At 38.4% G+C, this 27,026-nt stretch overlaps 2 protein-coding genes across 2 annotated transcripts; one reads left to right on the top strand and one right to left on the bottom strand.

Moving 5' to 3' along the window:
• Window positions 1-340: 340 nt before the first annotated feature.
• LOC131395121 (olfactory receptor 4C46-like) lies at window positions 341-7,183 on the bottom strand (the record flags this gene model as incomplete). Its single annotated transcript, XM_058526913.1, has 3 exons — window positions 7,170-7,183; window positions 4,590-5,473; window positions 341-348 (listed from the first exon to the last, which is right to left on the bottom strand). Coding segments are annotated over exons 1-3 (906 nt in total), but the record flags the coding sequence as incomplete, so codon positions are not given.
• Window positions 7,184-17,118: 9,935 nt separating this feature from the next.
• LOC131395789 (olfactory receptor 4P4-like) lies at window positions 17,119-18,028 on the top strand. The gene is given in 2 exon segments (XM_058527609.1): window positions 17,119-17,474; window positions 17,476-18,028. Coding segments are annotated over 2 exon segments (909 nt in total).
• The last annotated feature ends 8,998 nt before the right edge of the window (window positions 18,029-27,026 follow it).

Genomic DNA, 27,026 nt, shown 5'->3' on the forward strand with positions numbered 1-27,026 from the left:
AATGGGTACAGTGGAGCAGCCAGGGTAGCAAACCCTGGGATCCACAACCGGCAGAAACCGGCCATCCCCAGGAATTCCCTTACCTGGCGAGCGGAGGTTGGGGCCGGGATCTGAGTCACAGTCTTTTTCCGGGCGTCGGTTAACCACCTTTGGCCGTCTTTTAGTGTGTAGCCTAAGTAGACTACTTTCTCCTGGCACAATTGTGCCTTCTTCTTTGACGTCCGGTACCCCAACTCACCCAACTCGGCCAGGAGGCGCTTGGTTCCTTCCTCACAGTCTCCCGGGGTTTCCGCCGCCAACAGTAGATCATCTACATACTGTAAAAGAGTCACTTGAGGGTTTTTAACCCTATTGTCAGTCAAATCCCTGTGGAGGGCCTCATCGAACAGGGTGGGGGAGTTTTTAAACCCTTGAGGCAGTCTTGTCCAAGTCAGTTGTCCAGCGATCCCCATATCAGGGTCGCGCCACTCAAAAGCAAAAAGTAATTGGCTCTTTGGGTGCAGCCGCAGACAGAAGAATGCATCTTTGAGGTCCAGGACAGTATACCATTTCCGTGATGGGGGGAGGGAGCTGAGTAGGCTATATGGGTTTGGCACAGTAGGGTGTAAGTCCTGCACTCTCTTGTTCACTTCCCTCAAATCCTGGACCGGCCTATAATCAGCAGTTCCAGGCTTTTTTTACAGGCAGGAGAGGGGTGTTCCAAGGAGACCGGCAAGGAACCAGGCATTCTCTTGCCCAGTGTCCTCTCTCCTTACAATAGGCACATTGGTCCTTGTCTTAGGGCTGTCGTCTGCGCGAGCCTGGTCGTGGGGCGTTGCCCAGGTTCCCTGACTGCCTATGATCTGGCCCTGTCGCCTTTATCACTGCGGCCAGTATTTTGGTCAGTTTCTTCTCTTGTCTCCTATCTCTCTTATCTTCCCTCTCTTCAGCCTCCCTTCTCTCTCTCTCTCGCTTTTCCTCCTCACCCTCTCTTTTATGATACACCTTTTCAGCCTCCTTTACCACATCCCGCAAGTTGTAGTCCTGCAGCCCTTCTAGCCTTTGTAATCTCCTTTTTATATCTGGGGCAGACTGTCCAATAAAGGCCATAATGACAGAGGCCTTTTGCCCTTCCGAGGATGGGTCGAAGGGCGTATACCTGCGGTAAGCCTCCATCAATCGTTCTAGGAAAACGGAGGGAGGTTCAGTGGGCCCCTGCTGGATCTCTCTTACCTTAGCCAAATTGGTGGGCCGCCTTGCGGCCCCTCGGAGACCCGCCACTAGAGCCCGGCGATAAACGGACAGCGCCTCCCTACCTTCAGCCGTGTTATAGTCCCAATTGGGCCGGTTGTGCGGAAACCCTTCTTCCGCCTCAGCTATCGTTGCCGGCTGCCCGTTGGTGCCTCGGATATTCTTTCTTGCTTCCTGTGTGATTCTTTCTCTCTCCTCCGTGGTAAAGAGTGCCTGTAAGAGCTGTTGACAATCATCCCAAGTGGGCTGATGGGACTCTATCAGGGCGGTTAATCCGGCGGGGTTTTCTGAAAAGGGGGAATGGTTATTTTTCCAGTTATACAGGTCTGAGAAAGAGAAAGGCCAGTACTGGAGGGGTGACAGCTGGTTGGGCCCCGCAGGAGCTCCATACTCTCTTAGCGGGAGCGCCACCGTGGTATCAGGCCCGTCCGGAGTGGCTCCGCGGCGGCTTCGGGTTCCAGCGGAGGGACCCGAGCCAGTCGCCCTCCGTCCTGATTGCGATCCTGGAGCGGGGGAGGCGTAAGGGGGAGGCGAGAAAGGGGGCCATTCGGGAGGAGGCTCAATCTCAGGGTAGACCCCGGGGGGGGGGGGGGCCGAAGGGGTCTCCGACTCCGCTGTTCGAGTTGATTTCGATTTTTGCCGTGTCTCCGCATCCTGCAGCGCCAGGACTCGGGGGCTTAGTTTTTCTGCTTTTATTCATGGCTTAACCCACGGGAGTGGGTTCTGCACCAGATCCTGCCACACTGTAATATATGGTCGTTGGTCAGGATGGGACCCCGGTCTCTCCTGGAAAACAATAGCCCTCACCGCGAGGATAACAGTTAGATTAAACGTCCCCTCAGGGGGCCAACCCACATTGAGGGAGGGCCATTCAGAGGTGCAAAAAGTCTGCCAGCGCCCTTTCTTTATTTCTACCAATAAGTCGTGCGCTCTCGCTCGCACTTCAGTCCAGTGGTCTAGGGTCAAGGAAAGGGGGGTCGTCACAGTCTGTCCCATCCCGTCAAAGGAAGTCCACGTAACGAACAAAAACAGAACAATAAACACTAAAGACACACTAAAACACAGACAACCCTGCCCGGAAGGCGTCTCTACAAGCCAGCCGAAGGCGGCTTCAGACGGGAGGGGTTTCCGAGTCCTCCCCGGGAAAAGGTATCGCTCCTTTTCCCACCTGGAAGGGGGGTTGGTCAGGCTTTCCTGACTCCCCTTATCCCTTGGGGCGTCCCCCAGGGTTGCAGCCTGCAGTCCCTAGCACGTCTGCCACTGCAGCCGTTCGGTCCTCACGGCCCGAAGCGGCGGCTGCCCGATACTGAAACCAAAACAATAAAACAATACTTTGCGGCGCCGCACACACTCACCCACTCAGTCACTCAGGCCTACCTCCAAGGGGTCTTCGGAGTCTGGGGTTACCGCGTGGATCCCGGGCGAGCCCCCAAATGTTGGATTCCCAAGGGGAAGGGGAGGGAAATCCCAACTCACCAGGTCTCGGGATGACGCGGGCCCACAGACACAGAAGACCGAACTTGATGCAAACGCAAGAGGTTTATTGAACGGAGCTCCGGGTCGACTCGTGTCCCTCGCAGGAGACAGAGGGGTCGACCCCGAGCCTTAGGGGGCAAGTTCTTTTATAGGATTTGGGAGCATAAAGCGGGAAAAGGTTGGCGCGGTTTTACATGATTGGTTAATTCAAAACATTCAGACAGTTACATTTTATGGCGCGAATTGCTACGGCGCGAAACAGCTATCAAGGTGCACACACATGTCCCCATCTGGCCCCCCTCCACCCCGACCCTCCCAAACTTATCCCTCTGTAGCACTCCCTTGTTCTCAATTTTCTCTGAACAATTTAGGGTGAGTCTTCCGCGAACAGAGTCAGTTGGGATCGATAGACTCTATTCATAGAAGACTCGCCCCAACTGCCCCTTAAGGTGTTAACATATTAAATTTTTAACATAATTTACATTCTTCACAGTATTATTATTATTATTATTTTCTTTTTTTGTTGAGGAAGATTGGCCCTGAGCTAACATCTGTTGCCAATCTTCCTCTTTTATGCTTCAGGAAGGGTGTCCCTGAACTAACATCTGTGCCAATCTTCCACTATGTTGTATGTCGGACACTGCCACAGCATGGCTTGATGAGCAGTGTGTCAGTTCACTCCAGGGATCCGAACCCGCGAACCCCAGGCAGCCAAAGCAGAGTGCGTGAACTTAACCACTACACCACTGGGCCAGCCCCCAGAATTATTTATTGCTCTGTATTTTATTGACTTTTTTCATCATCCTTTATACTTGTATTTATTCTTTCAATTTTTATCATGTACCAGATGTTCTACTTGTAGAAACTATTGTTAGTTATCAGGGAAGTACTTATGGAGTATGAATGTATATTCAATAAAAGGAAATTCCTCTCTGACAGTAAGTTTTTTTTTTTATTTGAGTCATCACTTTTTCGGACAGGGGATCAGTGTAAGATGATGACAAGAGCAACACAAATGATTCTGAACCCTACATGGAAATTTGGAACATGATGTAACGTTTGTCACTTGCCTCTTAGAAGTTAAATGGCACATTGCTTTTAAATTGCTAAAGTATTTACATACCACAATATTCCATTCAACATGTTATTATCAATTATGATATATAAAAATGAGCAGAGTTATTAACAAAAATATTATTTTTATAGGTGATTAATATATATTATGCTATATAACATACATAGTATAATATATATTTTGTATATATGTGTGTGTGTCTATATATATATATATATATATATATAGTGCCATCAGCTCCGTCCCTAGCTGAATAAATGGTAACAATTATAGTTACCTTACCTTTCTATCACCATTGCCTGCTGGTGTGTCATAGCAGTGAAGAGCGTGTCTGAGAAAAATCAGTTAGATCCTGTTACTGGCTCTTCTGTGTGTCTGTTTTGATACCTTCCCCTTTCTGTATGCCTCCTCACCTGTAAAACGGGGATAATAGCAGTGCCTACCTCTTTGGATTGTCATAGAGATTACTGCTTGATACCCACGTACTTTGTTATATTTTGTTTTCTTTTTATCAGAATGAAAGCTTAGGAATCCATATACATGGATGAACCGGTAAAACTGAGCCCCATTTTGGTAGAATTTTCCAAATATGCAGAGGAACACTGGCTTAGATTTCTTTCCCTTTTCTTGCACTCATTTCTGCTCCTTTCAATGCAGAAGCCTGATTCAAAGCAGTCAATTTTTTTCTTTATCTCATAGGTATTCTTTGCTGAGATCATCTAAAATGTCATTTTGACCATTACCTCAGTTTAATCAAAGTTGGGCTTCAAACACATTTAACTGTCACCTGGAATAGCTTCCTTACTACAGAGTTTCCTAATGGCATTTTTCATCTGGGCATTTCTCAAGGTATAGATTAAGGGATTTAACATGGGGGTTATCATAGTATAGAATACAGCAACTGCTTTATCTATTGATAAAGTAGCTGCAGGTCTCATGTACACAAATATGCAGGGCACAAAGAATAAGGCAACCACTGTGATGTGGGAGACACAGGTGGAGAGTGCTTTGCGCCTCGCCTCCAAGCTGTGCGTCCTTAGAGAGCGCAGGATGACCACATAGGAGACCAACAAGAGGAGGAAGTTTAACACACAGATGAATCCACTATTAGCAGCAACGAAGAGCCCTAGAGTGTGGGTGTCAGTGCAGGCAAGATTGAGTAAAGGATTCAGATCACACATAAAGTGATCTATGATGTTAGGGCCACAGAAGGGTAGTTGGAAGATGAAGAGGATCTGTATGGTTGCATGAAGAAAGCCTCCGACCCACACTACTCCCATTAGCAAGCCACACACCTGCCGATTCATGATGATTGTGTAGTGCAAGGGCTTGCAGATGGCCACATAGCGGTCATAGGCCATCACAGTGAGCAGGATGACATCAGCACCTCCAAAGAAATGTTCCCCAAAGATTTGGGTCATACAACCGTTAAATAAGATGGTCTTCTTTTCATGGAGTGAATCTATGATCAGTTTGGGGGTATTGACAGTGGAATAGCAGGCATCAATAAAGGAGAGATAGGCCAAGAAAAAGTACATGGGGGACCCCAGTAATGGGGTGGCAGTGATGGTGACCACGATGAGCACATTTCCTACCACAGAAATGGTGTAGATGATAAAAAACACAACAAATATGATTTTCTGCATTTTTGGATTCTCTGTGAGCCCCAGTAGAACAAATTCTGTCACATTTGTATTCTCCATGGATTTTGTTATGGTTAATTATATTACCTGAAAAAAATCACTTTTTATTAATGCAACCTTGAATTTATTAAACTTGACCATCTAATAAATAATAAATTAATAGATTTTATTGAGTTGTGAATTCTTATAAGATTTTTTGACATAGGAAAATGTTCTGAGTTCTTGAAGATTACTTAAATTATATTCTGGGTAAAGATTCTCTTAAGAGTATAGACATGAGGATATTTGGAAAGTCAGAGGCAGGAGACCATGTGTGTGCACTTAATCTTCTGAGATGACTGAGAGCTTCACGTGAAATAGGAGATTGCACAGCCACTGGCAGTTAAGCTTGAAAAGGGAGGAAGAACATGGATGTAAATGCTATGAATGCAGAGCTGAGGAATTTTCCCTTTATTCTTAGGAAATGGGGAACCATGGAAGGTAATTGATAATATGAATGGAAGGATGCATCTCAATAATTTGAGAAAGGAGGAATCATGAATGTAACTCTAGTAAAAATGTTGGTGTATCTTGGATGAAGTAGACTGAGGTTTAGTAAGAGGATGGAAGCCAGAGAAAGGAACCCCAATATCAGACTATTTATAATAGTTGACATTAAGCGTGACAGGGCATTGGTGAAGAGACTATAATGAAAAGATACAGGAGAACTGTAAAAGAACTGATAACGCATATTGTCTCGTTGAACAACATTATAATAGCTAACAAATATACTTTTTAATGATTGATTGCTATGTGCATGGTTTGTGATTGCTGTGTGGTTGGTATTATTTCATCCATTTTGCAAATGACGAAACAATCTCAGAGACTAATGTTAATAACGATAATAGTAACTAAAATTTACCGAACACTTACTATGCTCTAAGTGTTTTTGCAGACATTTGGTTATTTAATCCTCACTAGAAACCTGTGAGTTTCTAGTGAGGAACCTTATTTTACACATTAGGAAATAAAAGCATAGAGAAGTTATGGATTCTGCCCAAGTTCAAGCAGATAATAAAGGGCAGAGCCAAGATTGGGCAGGTCAGATTATGCTTGTTAACTTCTCTTCCTGCAAATTCTTAATCCATGCCCTACATTGTTATGTTATAATAAACAATGTTGAAATAGTAATCTCTTTTTGATATGATCATGATAATTATAATTACTTTAATACTACTCAGAGGCAAGTGTATATGAAGCTATTACATCAACGCATACACACACACAGTAACATATTGGAATCCCCAAATATTAATAAAAATGTGGTATTGCTTTCATTGAAGGTCTCTTTTATCTTGGCCTCTCCCTCAGCCCCATTTCCTTTCTTCCCAATCTCTCTTCAGAGCATGCATCCCCAGACTCTTCTGCAAAATATTGAAAATGACTACCACATCGGTTAAGTGTGTTGGTTTGAGAATCAGAAAGACTGGACTGGAATCTAGCCTTTTCCACTTTCAACTTATTTTGCGTGAGGTATGTTACTTTGGCAACTTACATCCTTGCTTCCTCATCTATAAAGTGAAAATAATGATAACGACCTCACAGGTTATCACAATTGTTTGAAGAAATAATATGAACATATTCTCCACACTACTATGGACACACAAAGATTTTCATCTATTATTGTGATTGTGTATGTGCCTAGGAAAGAGGAAGAATTGGCATTTTGAAGATAGTATAGAGATATATTTCAGCATGCAATAAATTCAGGAAGATCCATCTCCAACTTCACTTTTAAAGAAGCCACAGAGACTCATCTTATCCATAGCAGTCAATCCTAGGAAAGGTGCTCCATGTTTGTGCTTGGACTAAATAGCGTATGATTTATGTCATTTAAAATTCATATTTATGTTTTTTCTGTGTGTGAAGTGTAGTTAAATTTTGTTTTCATTCTCAAAATTACTCTTGATTATTAAAAGAGGTGTCTCATGGCAAAAGAAGGGTGCCCGGTGTCAGAGAGCTGGATCCCACAATATGCTTAATCTATATGAGCCTCAAATTTTTCACCTGTCAAATTAGGTTAATGATATTTACCAATTAAATTTGAAGAATTGGAGTGAGGATGAAATTCTCTATTACTATAGTTGCAAAGTGTTGAAACATAATGATTACTATATACAAGAAGTAACAACCTTTAAGATGCATTAGCACTGTTGAAAACTCACCTTACAGTCTTAGATGGTCTTAATGATATTTGGTGATGTTCGGAAAAAATTCCGTCTTCAAACTGACCTCCTCTTGGGATAAGAAACTTTCAATATGAAAGATATGATACACTAGGAAAGACTTTTCAGATATTTCAATTTCAAATCAATAATTGTTAAGAAAGTGTTTTTACTAGTCTAAATCTTTCCGTCTAGCCTAAAGCCTCAAAAAGTTTTTACAGAACCCCTGGATTTGAATTTAGAGTAGATTCATTTGAAATACTATGAACAAATGGTCTTCTATGGATGGCTCTGGTCCCATAAGCAAAAGGCAGAAAGTGTGCAGGAAGTACATTCAAATGGGTCATTCCATCCATGATGAATCTTGCTCTGGAGATATAAACAATAAAAGATATTTTCACCTTGCACTACATGGATATTTAAAGAGGTTTTCATAAATTTTCAAGGACCTAGTCTTTTACTTGCTACTTTCTCTCTCAGGAATTCATTATCTCCTCTGATGGAAAGGCTTTGTCTTAGAAGCAGGTATTCTGGAGAGACCTGCTTGAGAAACACCCATTCATGAATGGGGAATTGTATTCCCTGCACTTGGAACCTAAACACGTGAAAATCCCCTTCCTCTATCTGAACCTGGGTTTCTAAGAAAGCTGAATGTCATGTGAATAGCAAGATGACATAATTCCACTGTGGAGTCTTGTGATGTAGTTAACCTATAGGCTTATGTCACAGACAGAACTTCTGTCTTATCAATATTGAACTTTTTCTGTAAACCCACTTTTGATTGCTTGAGAGCTAGAGCAGCAAGGGCATAAAGTTAATGATAGCCATTTTAAAGTACTTGCCTTCAAAAGCTGATTTTCACATTCATCAGAGAGCTATGGAAGTATAGAGAAACTCTAAATGGTTCCCAATGACTTATCTCTGGGGACTCATGTGATGGTCAGTATGGAATACCAGGCAGCATTAAAAATGTGGAGAGGTTTCTAAAACACAGGAAGAGAGTTCTAATTTCAAATGCAAAAATTATTCTACACTTACCATTTGGTATTGTTAGCTGTTTTCCTTTAAGTCGTTCTAGTAGGTGTATAGTGATAAATTGTTGTGGTTTTAGTTTGCTTTCCCTGATGACTAATGATGTTGAACATGTTTTTTATTGTTATTATTGGTCATTTGTATATTTTTTTTGAAATTTCTTTTCAAATTCTTTTCATAATTTAAAAATAGGAGTTCTGGCTTTCTTATTTCTAAACTGTGAGTGTTCTTCGTATATTCTGGATATAGGTCTTTGTCATATATATGTTTCATATATATAAATAAATATAAAATATACGTATATGACATCTGATGAGCAGAAGATTTAAAATAATAATAAGGTTCATTTTTCCAGTTTTTCTTATAGTTTATACTTATTGTACTGTGGGAGATCAAAATTGACCACCCTGAAATATCTCTCTTTATCTTGATTATTTTCTCTGACGGACATTTGACCTCCCCCACTAACTGCCTAAAGGAAATTAACTCTGGATATGGACAGACTGGCAGGGTCCTCACTAAGCCCATTCTTTTCAAAGTTCTGTTTACCAAATATTTACATTTGTAAGGGTATCTCCCTCTGTGTAGTAACAAGAGGGGGGGACGACCTTATCTGTGAAAACTCTTATCAGGACGGAAGGAGAGAACTTAAATCTACATACTCTTGATTACTGTGATTTCTGTGTCTCTGGCCACATTCTCTATTGGTGGCCCTGCAAAGCATTGTCTGACAAACATTTACATTTCCCTCTCCATGTGAATTGTCTTCTTCCCCTCTTAAATCCCAAACCCCCCGACCCCCAACATCCTCCTTTGTCTTTAGCTGAAGATAGTATTTAAGATGAGAATCTCTGCTATTGTGTTGAGAAACTCAGTTTCCCTGGTCTCTCCTTTGTATACATGTTATTGAACTTGGGATTATTTTCTCCTGCTAACCTCTCTTTTAATTATTTGGCCAGCCATAAGAACCTTAAGGGAAAGGACGGAGGGGGATTCTCTCTCTTCCCAGACAGTATCATATCTAATAAATATTGGTCTACCCCAGGATCAAAAAGATTTCTTCTGGAATTTCTATAGATGTAGATTTAGGATGAAGGCCTCTGACTCATTTTAAGTTAATTTTTTATACAATGCGAGAGAGTGGTTGAGAGTCATTTTTTCTCATATGGATATATAACTGATCCAGCATAATTTGTTGCAAATCCTATTCTTTTCCCATTGAATTACTTTGACATTTTTGTAAAAAAGTTATACAATTAGGTCTATTTCTGAACATTCTATTATGTTTCAATGATCTATATGTTTATCCTTATGTCAATACCACTCAGCACTGCTTATGGGAGCTTTATAGTAAGACAGGAATTTAGGTAGAGGTAGTACTCCGATTGTGTTTTTTTTTTTTTAGAGTGATTTGCTATTCCAAGTTCCTTTAAAATTGTCTATTTCTTTTTTTTCTTCATGGGGCATCATTCCTTTGTTTTTACTTCCAGGCTCCAAATCTTCAATTTTTACTTGCAGTGATGTCAGTGTTTCCCAGCCCAGTATTCACCCCCATGTGTTCCTTCAGTCTGAGAGATGACAAATATTTAATATATATTTTGCTTCAGATGGTAACCAGCCACTGCTGATCATATCCAAAATATGAGAAGGCATTTTTTGTAGTATATCAATAACATAAAAATGATTTAAGGATGAATAGCCATATCTTTACCAAAATAGCTTTTGGTATTTCTTCAAGTCATCTTTTAGTTGAATAGATAATATGCCTCACTTAGTATATTTCTATTTCTAGCAATATTTATTTATTTATTTGTAGCTTCATTTATTTATTTTTAAATAAATATTTTTTTAATGAGAGTAACATTGGTTTTTAACACTATATAAATTTCAGGTGTACATGATTATATTTCAATTTCCTTGTAGATACCTCATCTTCACCACCGAAAGACTAATTACCATCTGTCACCATACACGTGTGCCCTATTACCCCTTTTGCCCTTCTCACTCCTCTTTCCCCTCTGGTTCCAACCAATCTAATCTCTGTATCTAAGTGTTTGTTTGTTGTTGTTGTTTTATCTTTTACGAATGAGTGAAATCATAGGATATTTGACTTTCTTCCTCTGACTTATTTCACTTAGTATAATACCCACATGGTCCATCCATGTTGTCACAAATGACAGGATTTCACAATTTTTATGGCTGAGTGTTATTCCATTATGTATATATACCACATCTTCTTTATCCATTCATTCATTGATGCGGACTTAAGTTCTTTCCAAGTCTCGGCTATGTGAATAATGCTGCAGTGAGCATAGGGGTGCAAATATCTTCTTCACATTCATGTTTCCATGTTTTTTCGATAAATACCCAGAATTGGAATAGTTGGATCATATGGTACTTCTATTCTCAATTTTTTGAGCAATCTCCATACTCTTTTCCAAGTGGCTGCACCATGTTACATTCTGATCAGCAGGGTATGAAGTTTCCCTTTCTCCACATCTTCTCAAACACTTTTTTCATGTCTTCTTAATTATAACCATTCTAATGGGCATGAGGTGATATCTCATTGTAGTTTTGATTTGTATTTCTCTAATAATTAGTGACATTGAACATCTTTTCATGTGCCCATTGGTCATTTGTATATCTCCTTTGGAGAACTGTCTGTTCACATCCTTTGCCCTTTTTTTGTGTATGTGTGAGAAAGATTAGCCCTGAGCTAACATCCATCACCAATCTTCCTCTTTTTGCTGAGGAAGATTGGCCCTGGGCTAACATTTGTGCCCATCTTCCTCTACTTTATATATGGGACACTTGCCACAGCATGGCTTGATGAGCAGTGTATAGATCTGCATCCAGGATCAGAACGTGTGAACTCTGGGATGCCAAAGCAGGCGTTTTGGACATGCCTTTCTCAGTAAGCTTAATCATTTCTGGCTTTTGACTTAAAATGAATGACTTACGACTCTTTCTTTCACTTTAACACTTAGAGGCCATTGTATGGTTGTTAATTGGCCTAATTTCACTATTATTGTGTCTCAGGGAATAGGGGGGCCTGAGGTGAGGGAGAGAGATGGGGAAATGAGTGATTGGTGGAGGAGTCAGAACACATAGAACATTTATAGATTGTTTGCCATCTTACATGGGCAGAGTTTGTGGCACCTCCAAATAATTATGATAATAATATCAAAGATCACTGATCATAGATCACCATAATAAATATAACAATAATGAAAAAGTCTGAAATATTGTGACAATTACCAAATGTGACACAGAGACACAAAGTGAGCAAATGTTGTTGGAAAAATGGTGCCGATAGACATGCTCGATGTAGAATTGCCACAAATATTCAATTTGTAAAAAATGCAATATCTGCAAGTTCAATAAAACGAAGTGCAGTAAAATGAGGCGTGCCTGTACACATAGGAGAGTGGACATCCTTGTATTGCTCTGATTTTATGAGTGATGTTTTTTGTGGAGTGTAGCTGTTTGTTTGTTTAGTGACTTTTCTAAATTATATTTGCAAAAAACTGTATTCTCTGCCATGTGTGGTTTTTGAAGTGTCTTTTCTATTAACCTGGCGGTTAGCTAGTTATTTGACAGAGATATCCTTAAACAAGTTGACCAAGGAAAATAATAATAACATAGATATAGATCTGTCTGTTGTTGTGCTCAGCATTTTGTATAATGTCACTTCCTTAAAATATGTTGGCACTTTTTTAATGGTCTAATACATAATTTTGTAAATTTTCCATTTATAGATGCAAATCATGTGTCCTTTATTAGATATATAATTTTATGCATGCCTCTGTTTACTTTTAAATTGTTTTTTTCAGATCTTTTATATCTTTCTTGACTTATTGCCTGCATTACTGATTAATAATGAAAAAGGCGCATTGACATCTTCTGCTGTGGAAGTGGATTGATATTTCTCTTCATGTGGATTTACCTAACCTTGTTTCCTGCATTTTGAGTCTGTATTAGTAAGTGCATGTATGAGTCAAGGTCATGGAGCAAGGAGAAGACCGAGTAAAATGTCATCACTGAGAAGGAGTATTGTAAGAGACTATTTTCAAGATGTGGGGAGCTGTAGGAAAACCACAAGGTGTGCAGTACTCTGGGACAGGTAAGAGTTGAATATGTTAGGATACAGTGGGTGCACAAAAGGTGCAAGGAGCAGTGGAAATGAGCAATGCCAAAGGAAGAATATATCATAAAGTAAAATAAAACTTTGGAGGGAGCTTGCATGGACCCATGAGGGTCATCTGCTATGAACTAAGGACTATGATTTACTCAATCTGTTCTCTTTAGTTTCTACTGGCACTCCTCTCCCTCTCACTCAAGTGAGGACAGATGCAAAATAAATACAAACTAAAATAAGAGGAAAAAATGATAAAGCATTGTGGCATTTACCAATCCTAACCAGTACCCTAATACTAGACAACACCCAGTAACACAAAATAATGTAGAATTAGATTATAAAGAATTCAATATTTATTAAATACATCTTGTATTATGATAATTTCAGTCTTTGGGGAAATTATTCTACGAGAGGGGAGAGAGAGAAGAACAAATATCCAAAGTATTTCATCAGTGCTATCACATTACAGAAGTATTGAATCATTCCTGGGATAACCCTCAAGAGATAAATAATACAAGTCTCAAACCTGTCTACATCACCACTGTAATAGTATTGGCTTTATTTTTACGATTACAACTACACACATTGGCCGCTATAAAATGCCTGTGGGAGTTTTTCCCTCTGGTCCCACTTTTAATTCAAAGTATTCTCACCAATGCTTTCCTAAAAGTTTCCTTTGGATGGAAGATTCATTGGAGAGTCAGAGGTATTCCACATCTATTTATGGTTTCACAGCACAGTCACAGAAAACAAAAGGAATCAGCCTGAAATATCACCTTGACATTTCAAAGAAATACAAAATCTTGCAGAAGTGAGCATCCTGATGAGCATATGTATATATGTATTATATGTATACGTATGTATTAAAATTGGAAGAAAACAATTTGGATTTTGAGGAGTACTTTATTTTTTCTGAAATTTGAACTTCGTAAATTCAAATTATAAAGTTTAAATTCTTCTGAAATAAATTTCTTGGTGGTTATTTTCAAGAGAGGGTATTCAGGAAAATCAGAATGATAATTTGAGGACAAATTGAGGGTTTTAAGCCTTTTTTTGTATGTGTGAGAAGGCATTTAAACATAATGAAAAAAGTATGAGCTTTCGAATCAGACAGAAAAGGTTTGGATATAGTCCTTCCCCTTCATGCTTACTTTGTTCTTATTTGCAAAACAGAGACCATAACACAGTAATGCACACCTCACCAGGTCATGGTGAAGGCGAAATGCTTGGTAGATGAAAAGTATCTAGAAAAAGTGTCCAGAACATATTATTGCTTACTATGTGGTATCTAAATATTTTGCCCTAAACACATCAAATAATGAAGCACATAACTTTCAATTTCACAATGTTTCTTTATTATAGATGTGATAAATACTTAAAGAAACAGAAAAGTCATATCAACTTGCCCTGGATGAATTTTTATGCTATCCATATACTCTTATGTCCTTAGTCATAATTCCCACTTCCCAATAGTCTTATTTAAAAGTTTTTTTGTCCTTTGAAACTGTTGTTGAAATATCTTTTCAAACAGTCCTTTGCAGACTTTTCTCAAAGAATTTAAAGTTTAAAGGAGAGATTTTTGGAAGAAGCTCTTTAATTGAAAGGTATGTAAAAATGTGGACTCCAAATTCTTTACTCCAGAAACCCTCTGTATCTAAGCATATATATGGGTGAGTTGTGGGTATGTGAGTGTTAAGAGAAAGAGATTAGATGAGATAGAGAGAGATGGGACAGGGAGAGAAAAAGAAAGGAAAGAGGCACAGAGGTTTTTTTATGGATTAAACAAAAACCAGGAGGAAAATGATTTGAGGATGGGACAGCGGATATTTCCACAGGCAGTAGCTTTTTCAGAGGATTCTACGGGCACTGTGTTGAAGAACGGTTTTCTATATGGACCTGTGTTTTCCCAACTGATATTCAATCATTGTAAGGCAAGCAGCACTGGCCCAAATCCTAAGAGATGCTGAACTGTGCACCAATGTTCAGGAAACATTCTACACTAAGGTTGCACTTTTACAGTTTTGATTCTCTAGTTTTTCTACAGTTTTGTTACACAATTTTAATGAAAAGTTATTAGTTTTATTTATTCTTTAACTGATCAAATTCTTCCACATAAAAGAGACTAGGTTTGGATAGTCTTAATTTATACAAAAAGATGTTCATTGCTAGGCTCCATTTTGAACCCATAACAGACTTATACCAACACCCATGTTTCTTCCTTGTACTTACTGTATGTCTAATATGAGTTCTTCAACCTATTCCTTTGGCAAGAACATAAAATCCGCAGATAAAACAAATTAACTGATAAAAATGCTCATATCTATTTTCTTATACAACAGTTTGTTCCTCTCCAAACATTTTTGGGAGTACTGTTTTGTAGACTTGGCAAGTTAGAATTATAAGCCCTTTACATTGTATATTCTTTACATGAAGTTCATTTATTTTTCTCTTGGCATAAGGCAAAAAGATCCATATTATCAGTTCCACTTACCAGTTGAAGAAGGAGGATCAGCGAGAATGAATTGTTAGTGCTAACAGCAACAAAAAAAATTAACAGGACATGTGAGACTGGATGTTCATCTTCAATCATTAGGTGAGGGATCTGTTCACTGTATCATATTGTCCTCTCACTGATATCACTAAACAACAATTCATTGAAATTAACAATCTTTTAGGAAAACCATGACTTTGCTGTGGAGGACATTTGGCTAAAATGTCAACACATTCACCCTCTGCTCCTAGGTATATTACATCAACATGGTGGCACTATTCTAAACATGTGTTTACATAAGCAGGTCATTCTTTAATCACACAGCGTTCTTCAATATGTCAACAGAAAACAATCAGCTCTCTGAAGTGTTTCTAATGTTTCAACAGCAGCCTCTAATGTATCTTTAGAATAGTTAGAAGAAAGATGAAGTGTTTATATAATAGTAACCTCTGTTACTTTGCATATAGGAATATTCAGAGGCCCAGCACGTGTGCCTTCAGTTGCCCATTTCCTGCTCTCCATGTTCTGAATTTTGGCAAAATATGCCAAGAAGGAGAGTCATTGAAACTATTATCAACTAATCAAAACTATTTTTCTGCTATTATTCAAAGCCTTGATTTTGTTTTTATTTAAAAAATAAATGTTTAGTTTCACTGGATATATGGAATGTAGGTGTGTGATTGGGACTTTATACATAAATTATATGTAGCATAGTGGAGGGCAGCAACTTGCCTAACATTATACAGGTAGTTAATGGCAGAGATGGAGCAAGACCCCATATCTTTTCTAGAAGTGGAAAACAGCTGGAAGGCCATTTGATTAATGGATAATGTGGCATTGCTGTTAAGAGCATGGAAAACGGCATCAGATACAGGCTCATATCTTAGAGTGCTACTTAATATCTTAATGATTTGGTGGAATGAAGTGAGCCCACCCATTTTTCTTTCTCATATATGAAATGAGTATCAGAATTGTAACTAATGGGTTGTTATTAGTTAAATGCATACAAAATGTTTACAAAAGTTTCAGACATAAAATATGCTCTCATTGAATGTCATTTGAAATATAATGATGCTGTTAATCAGAAAAGGATTTAAAAGACTAAGTCTGTAATAAATCCTTTATGACCTAAATCTTTTTTTCAATTTTATTTATTTATTTATTTTGAGGAAGATCAGCCCTGAGCTAACATCCATGCTAATCTTCCTCTTTTTGCCGAGGAAGACCAGCTCTGAGCTAACATCTATTGCCAATCCTCCTCGTTTTTTTTTCCCCCAAAGCCCCAGTAGATAGTTGTATGTCATAGTTGCACATCCTTCTAGTTGCTGTATGTGGAACATGGCCTCAGCATGGCCGGAGAAGCGGTGCGTCGGTGCGCGCCCGGGATCCAAACCAGGGCCGCCAATAGCAGAGCACGCGCACTTAACCGCTAAGCCACGGGGCCGGCTCCTTTTTAAATTTTTTTTTTTATTTACTTTTTTTGTGTGTGTGTGAGGAAGAGCAGCCCTGAGCTCACCTCCATGCCAATTCTCCTCTTTTTGCTGAGGAAGACTGGCTCTCTAACATCCGTGACCATCTTCCTCCACTTTATGTGGGACACCGCCACAGCATGGCCTGACAAGTGGTGCATTGGTGCGTGCCGGGGATCCAAACCCCCGCCGCCAGCAGCAGAGTGCGCGCACTTAACCACTTAACCACTACGCCACTGGCCGGCCCCTTCAATGTTTAAATACTCCAAAACTTAAAAAACATTATCGAAAATGTACTGTGTTCTGTCCATTTCAGATGAGTTGAGTTTCTGCTGTCTACTCTAGACTCATCTCAACCTCATGGAAAACCAGAACAATGTCACAGAATTTGTTTTCATAGGGCTATGGGGAAATAAGCAAATAGAGCTACTGTTCTTTTTCTTTTTCCTGCTCTGTTACATGGCTGTCTTAATGGGGAACTTCATCATCTTACTCACGATCACCTGCAGCCATCTAATCCAACAACCAATGTACTACTTTCTCTGCCACCTTTCCCTCATGGACCTCTGCTACACCTCTACTGTGGTCCCTCGGCTGATCAGGGACTTAGCTGCAGCAAGAAAAAATATTTCCTATAACAACTGTATGACCCAGCTCTTCACTGCCCACTTGCTGGCTGCTGTGGAAATATTCATCTTGGTGTCCATGGCCTTTGACACCCCTGCAGTACATGGTCATCATGAACCGGCAGAGGTGTAACATGCTGATCATCATGGCCTGGATTGTGGGTTTTTGGCACTCTATTGCTCTACTTCTCATAATACTCAGTTTACCTTTCTGTGGTCCTAATCAGATAGACCATTACTTATGTGATGTGAAGCCTCTTTTGAAACTGGTTTGCAAAGATATTCATGTTGTTAATATCTTAATGATCGCAAATTCAGGGATGGTGGTGGTTGTAGTTTTTCTTGTCTTAGTAACTTCTTACATACTCATATTATATAATCTTAGGACACGCTCCTCTGCAGGGCGACGCAAAGCTCTCTCAACCTGTAGCTCTCACATAACGGTTGTAGTTTTGTTCTTTGTGCCCTGTATCTATATTTATGTTCTACCTGCTGGGAGTGAGAACAAGGATAAGGAAATCTCTGTGTTTTACACTGTGATTGCTCCCATGCTGAATCCTCTCATCTATACCTTGAGAAATATGGAGATGAAAATCGCCATGCAGAAGGTATGGTCTCAAATGGCACATTCAAAATTAAAGTAACTAAGATGATATTCATTGTGCTTTCAATCCTGTGTCCTCAGGGCGTTTATCATTCGAGATGTTATAGAAAGCATATAAACTTTCTTTGGGGAGTTAGATTAAATGACCTCTGACAAAATATGAGCCAAAGAAGCAAGTCACTGTTATTCAGAATGCAATCTGCACTTTGAAGTGTCCAACTAGTTCGGGGTGTGATTACATGAATTTGAGTAACACAGATGCCCCTCTAAAGCGGTAACTCCTCCTTTGTTTATCAGATATCTCCCAAAATAGGTCTGAGTTGAATTTGCTAATGTCAAAAGTCACTACACTGGAAGAAAATATGGTGTTATGGGGTCAGGGAGACCTGGGTGACTACCGACTCTGTACCATTTTATCTCTGTGTCTTGGCAATTTGCTTTAATTATATGAGCTTTCATTTTTAAAATATCTATGAAATGGGGTAAGATTATACTTCATAAAGATGTCATATTACTTTGGCTAACCCATGTGACGTTTCAGTATATGGCATACAGGAAACCCATGTTATGTCATTGTCCTTTTTCCTTACCTTGCTTCCTGTTTCCCTTTGCTTGGATTCTTTCATCCAGCTACACTGGACCCCACTACATTCTCCGAACATTCTTTAAAATCTCTCATCTCTGTGGTTTTCTTTCTGCTATCTCCTCTGCTTATACTGCACCCACCCTTAATTCACACTTCTGATGTTTTCTTATTCAGGAAGATTTTGCAGATCCATTAACAGAACAGAAGTATTTCTGATATCTATTCTGTATTTTTTATCGCTATGCAGCTAAACATTTACTGTATTTCAAATAAGCTTATGCCTGATACTAATGTTTCTTCTTCTATGCGTGAACTGTGTTTCTCCAGTTTGACTGAGCCAGAGGGTAATGTCCTGTATCTTTATTTTCCTTTTTATGTCTTTATTTTTTCACAATAACTCTGTACAAATTAAGATGGAAATAAACAGTTACTGAATTAAATTCAAAGGCACTATCTTTTCTTTTTATTTGACTATATACATTGTTCTCATATATCTAGAACTTCCTCTTATGCCATTAACAATCATGCATTAATAATAAGATAAGAAATATCAGAAAGGCTAAAATTTTAACATACATCCTTATGTAACTATCAGGGAGAGAATGAAATCCAGTAGACTCTCAGCCCTTTATAATGTCTTTTTCCTTGTTTATTTTATGCGATAAGGAGATACTACTATTTTTATTATTGTTTATCCCCATCTCCTATGAATCACCTAATCCAATCTTGGGAGTCTTCAGGAAAAATCCACCCCATCAGAAAGAATGCTATGCAACAAAACCAAAAAACCTTTTATTATCATTTGTTTTCTTTTCTCAGGGTCCATAAGATTTTATTAACAAAAAATATGAGGATATTATATAATAATCACACAAAAAAATATATTGAACTAAGATTAATTATCTGCTGCTAGGTGTTTTTTTCCAGGGGTCACTTTCCAGCCTGTGGCACAACGCCTCCTATCCTCAAAAATATCTGCAGGTAAATGTATAGAAGTATTTGATAAAATGTTTTGCTCAGCATGTGAGTGTAAACAGAGTATTTAATAGTAAGTTCTGGTTGTAAATGTGTAATTTAATAAATTCTATCCATTTATATAGAAATTTATTGGTGATTAAAAAATCCACCATTACTAAATTTTATTCGCTTTAACCTGCTAATGAACACTTATATTACACATGCACACTATTTTAGCCCCAGGACTGCCGGAAATTACCAGCTTGGAAGAAGCTTGGATGTCTTGGGTGAGGCCTAAGTGAACACTGGAGGCCAAAACCAGTTGTGAGGACACAGTGCTGTTTGACTTCCTGTCTCAGTCGCACTGTCCCAGTCTCTCACTCTCATCCTCAATCTTATGTCTTTCTCTAGGCATCCATTGAGGGGGCTGATTTAGTGCTTGGAGACTACTCTAGCATTCTCTTCAACAACTGCGAGACGCCTGTAACTATGGTGTCACATATCCTAGATATTTCAAAGCAATCTCTTTCTCTTTTAATTGTGAAAGAATTCCTCACATCCTGTTATTCAATGCATCCAACACCTCACATATTTATCTTTTTTTTTTTTTCTGGTGAGGTCAGTTAAGTTCTACACTCTTAGCAAATTTCAATTATATAATAGTGTTATCAACTATAGTCACCATGTTATACATTAGATCCTCAGACCTTATTCATCTTATAGCTGAACGTTTATACCTTTTACCAACCTCTCCCCATTTCCCTCAAACTCCCAGCCTCTGGCAACCAACCACCTTTCTACTTTCTGTTTCTTTGAGATTGACTTTTTTTCTTTTTTTTTTTAAGATTCCACATATAAGTGATTCATTATGCTGTTTTTCTTGCTCTATCTGCCTTATTTCACTTAGCATGATGCCCTCAAGGTGTATACTTGTTGTTGAAAATAGCAGCATTTTCTTCTTTCTCATGGGTGAATAATATTCATACATATATATAATACAGATCACGTCTTCTTTATCCATTCGTCCACTTAGGCTGTTTCTGTATTGTGGCTATTGTGCATAATGCTGCATAGAGATATCTTAATTTCAAATAGTTCCTTTCCTCTGTACCCAAATAATCATATTTCCCAAATCTTTTCGATTTTATTAAATATCTCTTAGACTAGCTGCTTCATCTGAAAGTGCACAAAATAGTCTTATCTTACTTCACATTCAGATGCTTTTACTGTAACGTGAGCTAAAGTCTGAATTGGGTCTGTAGCCGCAGGCCCTGCAGGACCAGTTCAACTGACCACGTCTCTTATCAACAGAGTGATTCAGAATTGCCTTTCAGAAAATCTGCAAAGTTAAGTAGCCAGGGCATGCACAAAAGAAGAAATCTTGACCTGAAATGACCACAGGACCAGTGATCCTCCTTCCCATGGAAGCCAAGGACCGGAACATGACTGGAATTTGAAATACAGACTCTTATCGGAAGAGAAGGGTCCTGCATTCAGGAAGATCTGGTGTTAAAATTCCTTCCCCACCTTATGAAAAATGTTTAGAACCTATCATAAAAGTTTAGAATCTCATCATAAATGTTTAGAACCCTGTCATAAATGTTTAAAACCTTACCATAAATGTTTGAATCCCACCAATCAAAACCTGTCCCATCAGCATTTCTCCATGCTAGCCTGTTCTCCCTGAGCTCTTAAATTTCACCCCAAATCCTGAGTCAGGGAGACAGATCTGAGGGTCCATGCTCCCTGTTCTCCCTGCAGATTGATCTCACACGATAAAGCTGGTCTCTTTTCCCAATGGCTGATGCCATAATTAATTTGCTTGTTTATGCACATTGGGCAAGTGAACCTCAGTTTTGTGCAGTAACAGGTCCATCATAAGGAAAATTTGACTATCAGCTAAATATAACAGAGGAAGTTGGAGGGTCTTTCTTAGGTATGGGCCTCAACATTTCAGTCCAGTTCTATGTTAGAGCCACAATGATTAGCATAGGTTCTCACATGCAGGTGGTTCTGAGGGGATGTGGTATGCTGATGCATTATGGTGAAGGAATTTAAGCTCTTGAGTCAGTAAGACCTGGTTATGACAGGTGTAGGGGACGAAGACAATTCCTCTATCCTCCTTTTCTATTCAGAAAAGGCCCTTCTGGCTGGTCTAAGAATTAAATTGACATGAGACAGAAAAAATAAAAGAACATAAAACAAAGTTTAATAACATGTAGACACGGGAGAAACCCAGGAAAGCTGAGTAACTTGCCAAAATGGCCAAAGCCACAACCTTAAATACCATCTTTAGCTAAAGACAAAGGAGGATGTTGGGAGTAGTTAGTTGGGACTTCAAATGGAAGACAATTTACATGGAGATGGAAATGCAAATGTTTGTTAAACAAGTGTTTGCCGGGCCACCTATAGACAATGTGACCAAAGAGACAGAACTTTGATAAAAATGGGCTTGCTGGTGCCTTTCTATCACACCTATTTTACATTATACTATAGTTATCTTATGGTATTAGCTCCTCCCTGGAACAGGCCTTCTATCTTAAATTCTTTTAGGCAGTTAGGAGGAAGGCCAAAGTTTATTTCAGAGTCTTTTGTTCTTAAAAATAATTAAGGCAAAGAGACACATTTTGGGGGTGGCCAATTCTGATCCCCCACATAGGCTATCTGCATGACTTTGAACAGAGTTCACACAAAGATTCTAGTTTAATTCTTGATATATAGTAAGTATCCTGTATGTGCTTGTAGCAGTTGCTTTTGTTTTTAGGCTTCTAGAGAATTTAAGTACCTTGTCCAGAGATGTTAAGTGGCATGGCTAGCAAGAGGTAATCAGGATCTATGACTTTCAAGTTTTTAAAAACTGTGCCACCTACCTGTCAATTAGCAACAGCAACAGTTCTGTTCTTAATAGTAACTTTAGAACGAAACTCAGGTGTTTTGTTCCCTCCCGAGCTGGAGCCACATACTGATAAGGAAATGGAGACGGAGATGTTGGTGATTTTCTCTCTGAAGGCAACTACGGGCTTAAATGGAACTTCTTTCCTGAGGAGCAGGGGTGTGCCTTGACTTCCCTTTTTCCTTAGAAAGAGGAAAAACCTTGGAAGCCCCTATTTGCCCTGCGCAGTGGCCCGGGTCCATTCACTGAATGTTCTCAAAATCTGCCAGTGGTCCCTTCCTTCACGTGAGCAAGTTCTTTCAGATTGTGTTGCCAAGCACTTTTAGCATTTTATTTTCCCTAAGTTCTTTAACTTTCCTTAACGTTTTGCTTACACTAATCTTATTTAGTTGTGCCTCCTCAAAATGTAAATTCTATGATAAATTTATGAAATACCCTATGTACAATGATATCACTGCACCACAATTGCACCTAAAACATGAGGATGGGCAAGACACCATATGTTTTCTTTAAACGTATTTCTTTTCTTCCAACTGCAAAAGCTTTGTTACTGTGTTGTCTTTCTTGAGGGCTCCTTCTTTGCTTGCAATTAGTTATTTATCAAATGCCTTCTTATTTCTCATGCAAATATGCTTTCTTCCATCTCTCCAGTTCATCCAAATAATGAAGCTACAACTGAATTCAGCTCTGAATCTAATTGGAGAGGGTTCACATAGAATCTTTAGGCCCATTGCAAGGAAGCTTCTGGTATGTGAGACTCTGCAGAAAGCCTGACTTGTCCAGTTTAATGAGATTCCTTCCCCATGTGCCTCATTCAAGTGGGTATGTCATAAGAAGACTGGCCTTAGAGATTTTGGTTTCTGATCCTGAAATAGCTATATAATCTCACATTAAGTCCAAGAATATTGGACTTAAATGTTGCACAATCTTTCCCTATTTGAGTCTAATTTGGTTATCTGCTTTTTGAAATTTATTGCAAACAAGGTCTGGAATGCTCTAAGTGCAAGTCATATGCTCACACAACATATTATTTCTCTAAAACCCTGTATGAATCCACATCTAATGATGCTAACTCTACGCCTAATTGGTGATACCTTGGGGCTAATAATACAATTTTATGGTATCATAAGTAAATACCTAAAAGTAGAATTGATGGAACATAGCTTATTGTGGCTTGAGTCAATATTGTCCAACTATATCTCAGTGTTTCTGTATATTTTTCAGACCACTACCAGCAATATAAGAGGTCCATTCTTCATATTGATAATTTGTTGTTCTTTTCCTCTCTCTCTTTTCTCTTAAATGATCTTGATAAAATTTTCTGAGTTTTATTAATCCTTTTAGAGAACCAAGCTTTGCGTTTTTTTATTCTCTGTTAAAGAATATTAGTTATGCCATCGATTCCTTTCCTTAATTTCTTATATTCTTATTTCCATGTTATTTGGATTGAATTTGCTTTTGTATTCCTAGACCTTGATTCCTGGGATACTTATAGATCATTGATTACCAAATTTATTTATTTATTTATTTATTTATTTATTTATTTATTTATTTATTTATGAGGAAGTTTGGCCCTGAGCTAACATCTGTGCCAGTCTTCCTCTATTTTGCATGTGGGAGGCCACCACAGCATGGCTTGATGAGCAGTGTGCAGGTCCATGCCTGGGATCTGAACCAGTGACTCCAGGTTGCTGAAATGGAACACACAAACTTAACCACTATGCTGTCAGCTGGCCTCCAAACATACTTATTTTTTAATGATAGAGGTGATAGCCTTACACGTTCTACAGATTTTAGAAGAATAATAAGAGATTATAATGAGCATATTAAGGCCAATATATTCAACAACTTAGATAGAGTAGACAAATTCTTTGAATTATATAAGCTGCCCAAGCACGTTAAAAATAAATAATAGACATTTCCAAAAGTCCCTTCTATTTTAAATAAATTTAATATATTATTTTGTCTCCTTACCCCCTGTCTAATTAGCTTCAATGGTGAAGTCTACCAAACATTAAAGAAAAATATTTATTCTACACAAACTCTTCTAAAGAAAATAGAAACAAAGATTTCTGAACTCATTCTATCAGTCCAACATTTCTCTGAGACTTACCATTTATGCTAGCTTATCTGTACATTCCTTAGAAATTTCTAATATAGACAATCACTTCACTGTGAATACAGACAGTCTTACTACTCCTACGCAACATGAGTGACTTTCATTTTAATGTGAGTTTAGCATGGTTTCAAGACATAAGATCAATATATAAAAATCAATCGCATAGTTTGTACCAGTAACTAACAAACAAAAATTGGATTGTTAAAATTCCATTCATAATAATATTAAAAATATAAAATACTTAAGAATAAATTAAACAAGATATAAGGAAGACATGTACACTGAAAACAAAATATTTGTTCGAAGAATATGTAACTGCAGGCCCTCCAGGACCAGTTCAACACACCCCAGCTTATCAACACAGTATTAATAGTTGTCTTTCAGGAACTGAGACCCCTTGTCCGATTCAGTCTGGTTGAGACCACCAACCCATCAACTGGGCCTGTGAAAATGCTCAATAAGTGACCTTTTGATGTCAAGGAGCTAAAATCTCCACCCTTAGATCTTGGTAATGCTACTATTTTGTGAACATGTGTCCTAGGAAAAGACATGAAGCTTGACCACACTTGCACAGATCATCAACTACCTCACTTCTCCTTACCTTCAATCATCTATCTTCACACGTCAGGCAGCCTTGCCCTTCATCCCATAAATTGTGCCCCAAGCCCTGGCTCAGGGAGACAGATCTGAGGGCACATACACTTGTCTCCTTGTAGATCAATCTTGCAAAATAAAGCTACATTTCTTTTCCCAAAATCTGATGTTACAATAATTGGCTTTTTCTGTATGCATGAGGCAAGAGAACCCCAATTTTGTGTGGTAACAAATATGAATGCCTTAATAAATAAAGAAAAACTGTGTTCACGGACAGACAACACAACATTATTAAAGTATGAATTCTCCACAACAGCATTTCTGGATTCAAGAATTCCCAAACAAAATATAAAAAGGCACATTTTTAGGATTTTTCAAGACTGATCTAAAATTTATATGGAAATGCAAAAGACCTATACTATTTTCTACAACTCTAAAAAACAAAGTTGGAGAACTTATACTATATGATTTCAAGTTATATTGTAAAGTTTCTGTGTTCAAAATGGTGTGCTATTTTCATAAAGACAGACAATAAGATCAATGAAGCAGACTGGAGAGTCTGGTAGTACATCTGCACATATAAGGTCAGCTAATCTCAACAACATCTGTAGTCAATTCACTGGAGAAAAAATTCATCTTTGCAACAAATTGTCATGGAAGTATTGGACATCTATACGTACCAAAACACAACAAAAAAGAAAAAACCTTTCATCTATATGTCACACATTGGACAATTTTATTAAAAGTGGATCTCACACTTACATGTAATATATAAAAGTATAAAACATTTAGAGTAAAACATAGGAGAAAATCTTTGTGACCTTGGATTAGAAAAAGAATTTAAAAATAGTACTGAAATTGTAGTTCATAACAAAAAATAAATGATAATTTGCAATTCACAAAAATTAAAACTATGCAGCAGAACTAGTATATGACCAAGGATGAATTCAAGAAACGTGGATGTAAATGCAAAACTTGTGTCTGCATCTAAGGGATGTCCTAGAGTGTGTTTGGCTAGGGAGATTAGAGATACAATCAGCTATCTCCTTCCTGTATCTCCTGTATCTCCTGTGGATTGATACAGGCTAACTTGAGTCAAGTTTGGTCAACATTGGATATAATATTGAAGTGGACAACCAGTAAAACACTGGGTTATGATATCCTTTAATGCCGAAGTGCTAAAATCTTTTCTCTACTCAGGGTTATTAAACTTTCAGAGCCTAGACGCAAGTACTAAATTTAGAGTAATCCATTTTTCTTGCTTCTGTTGCTTACTGGCTATTTGAGCTAATTACTTAACCTCTAGAATCTTCTGTGTTTTTATCTGCATAGTAAAGCTGATAACATTTGTCAAGATATGCATTATTATGAGTATTAAATAGTGTAAAGAACTTAAAACACCCAGTAGTGTCTCAATAAATTATTTTATTATTGTTTTGCTAAGTAGTATGATCCAAATCAGATTAGATACTATAAAATTTAATTCCTTGATGTTTTAAATGCATGAGAAAACTCTGTGTGGATTTGTACATAGTAGAGAGAGAGTAACTGAACTTTCAGTGTGTGCAGTTGAGGCTGAGTTCAAACAACCTGTGAATATCCAGTGACAGGAGAAAGAACCAAATGGTAAACACAATACACGATTTTTGATACTTTGAATCCTTCCATTTTGTGATTTTTCTTATATTTTAATTTTTCCTACCTGCCCAGATTACGGGAAAAAAGCGTTTATTCTTTTACCTTTTCTTTTTTTTTGTCTCTCATTACCCAACCATCTATTCCATCAATGTTAGCCCCTAACTACAAGTAACCTTGTACCAACTTTGATTTCACTTATCTATCTGCTATACGCACTAAGAATCCTGATAATTGCCCATGTAGGACTGTAA

Source organism: Diceros bicornis, chromosome 31 (genome assembly GCF_020826845.1).
Source record: "Diceros bicornis minor isolate mBicDic1 chromosome 31, mDicBic1.mat.cur, whole genome shotgun sequence".
Lineage (NCBI taxonomy): Eukaryota > Metazoa > Chordata > Mammalia > Perissodactyla > Rhinocerotidae > Diceros > Diceros bicornis.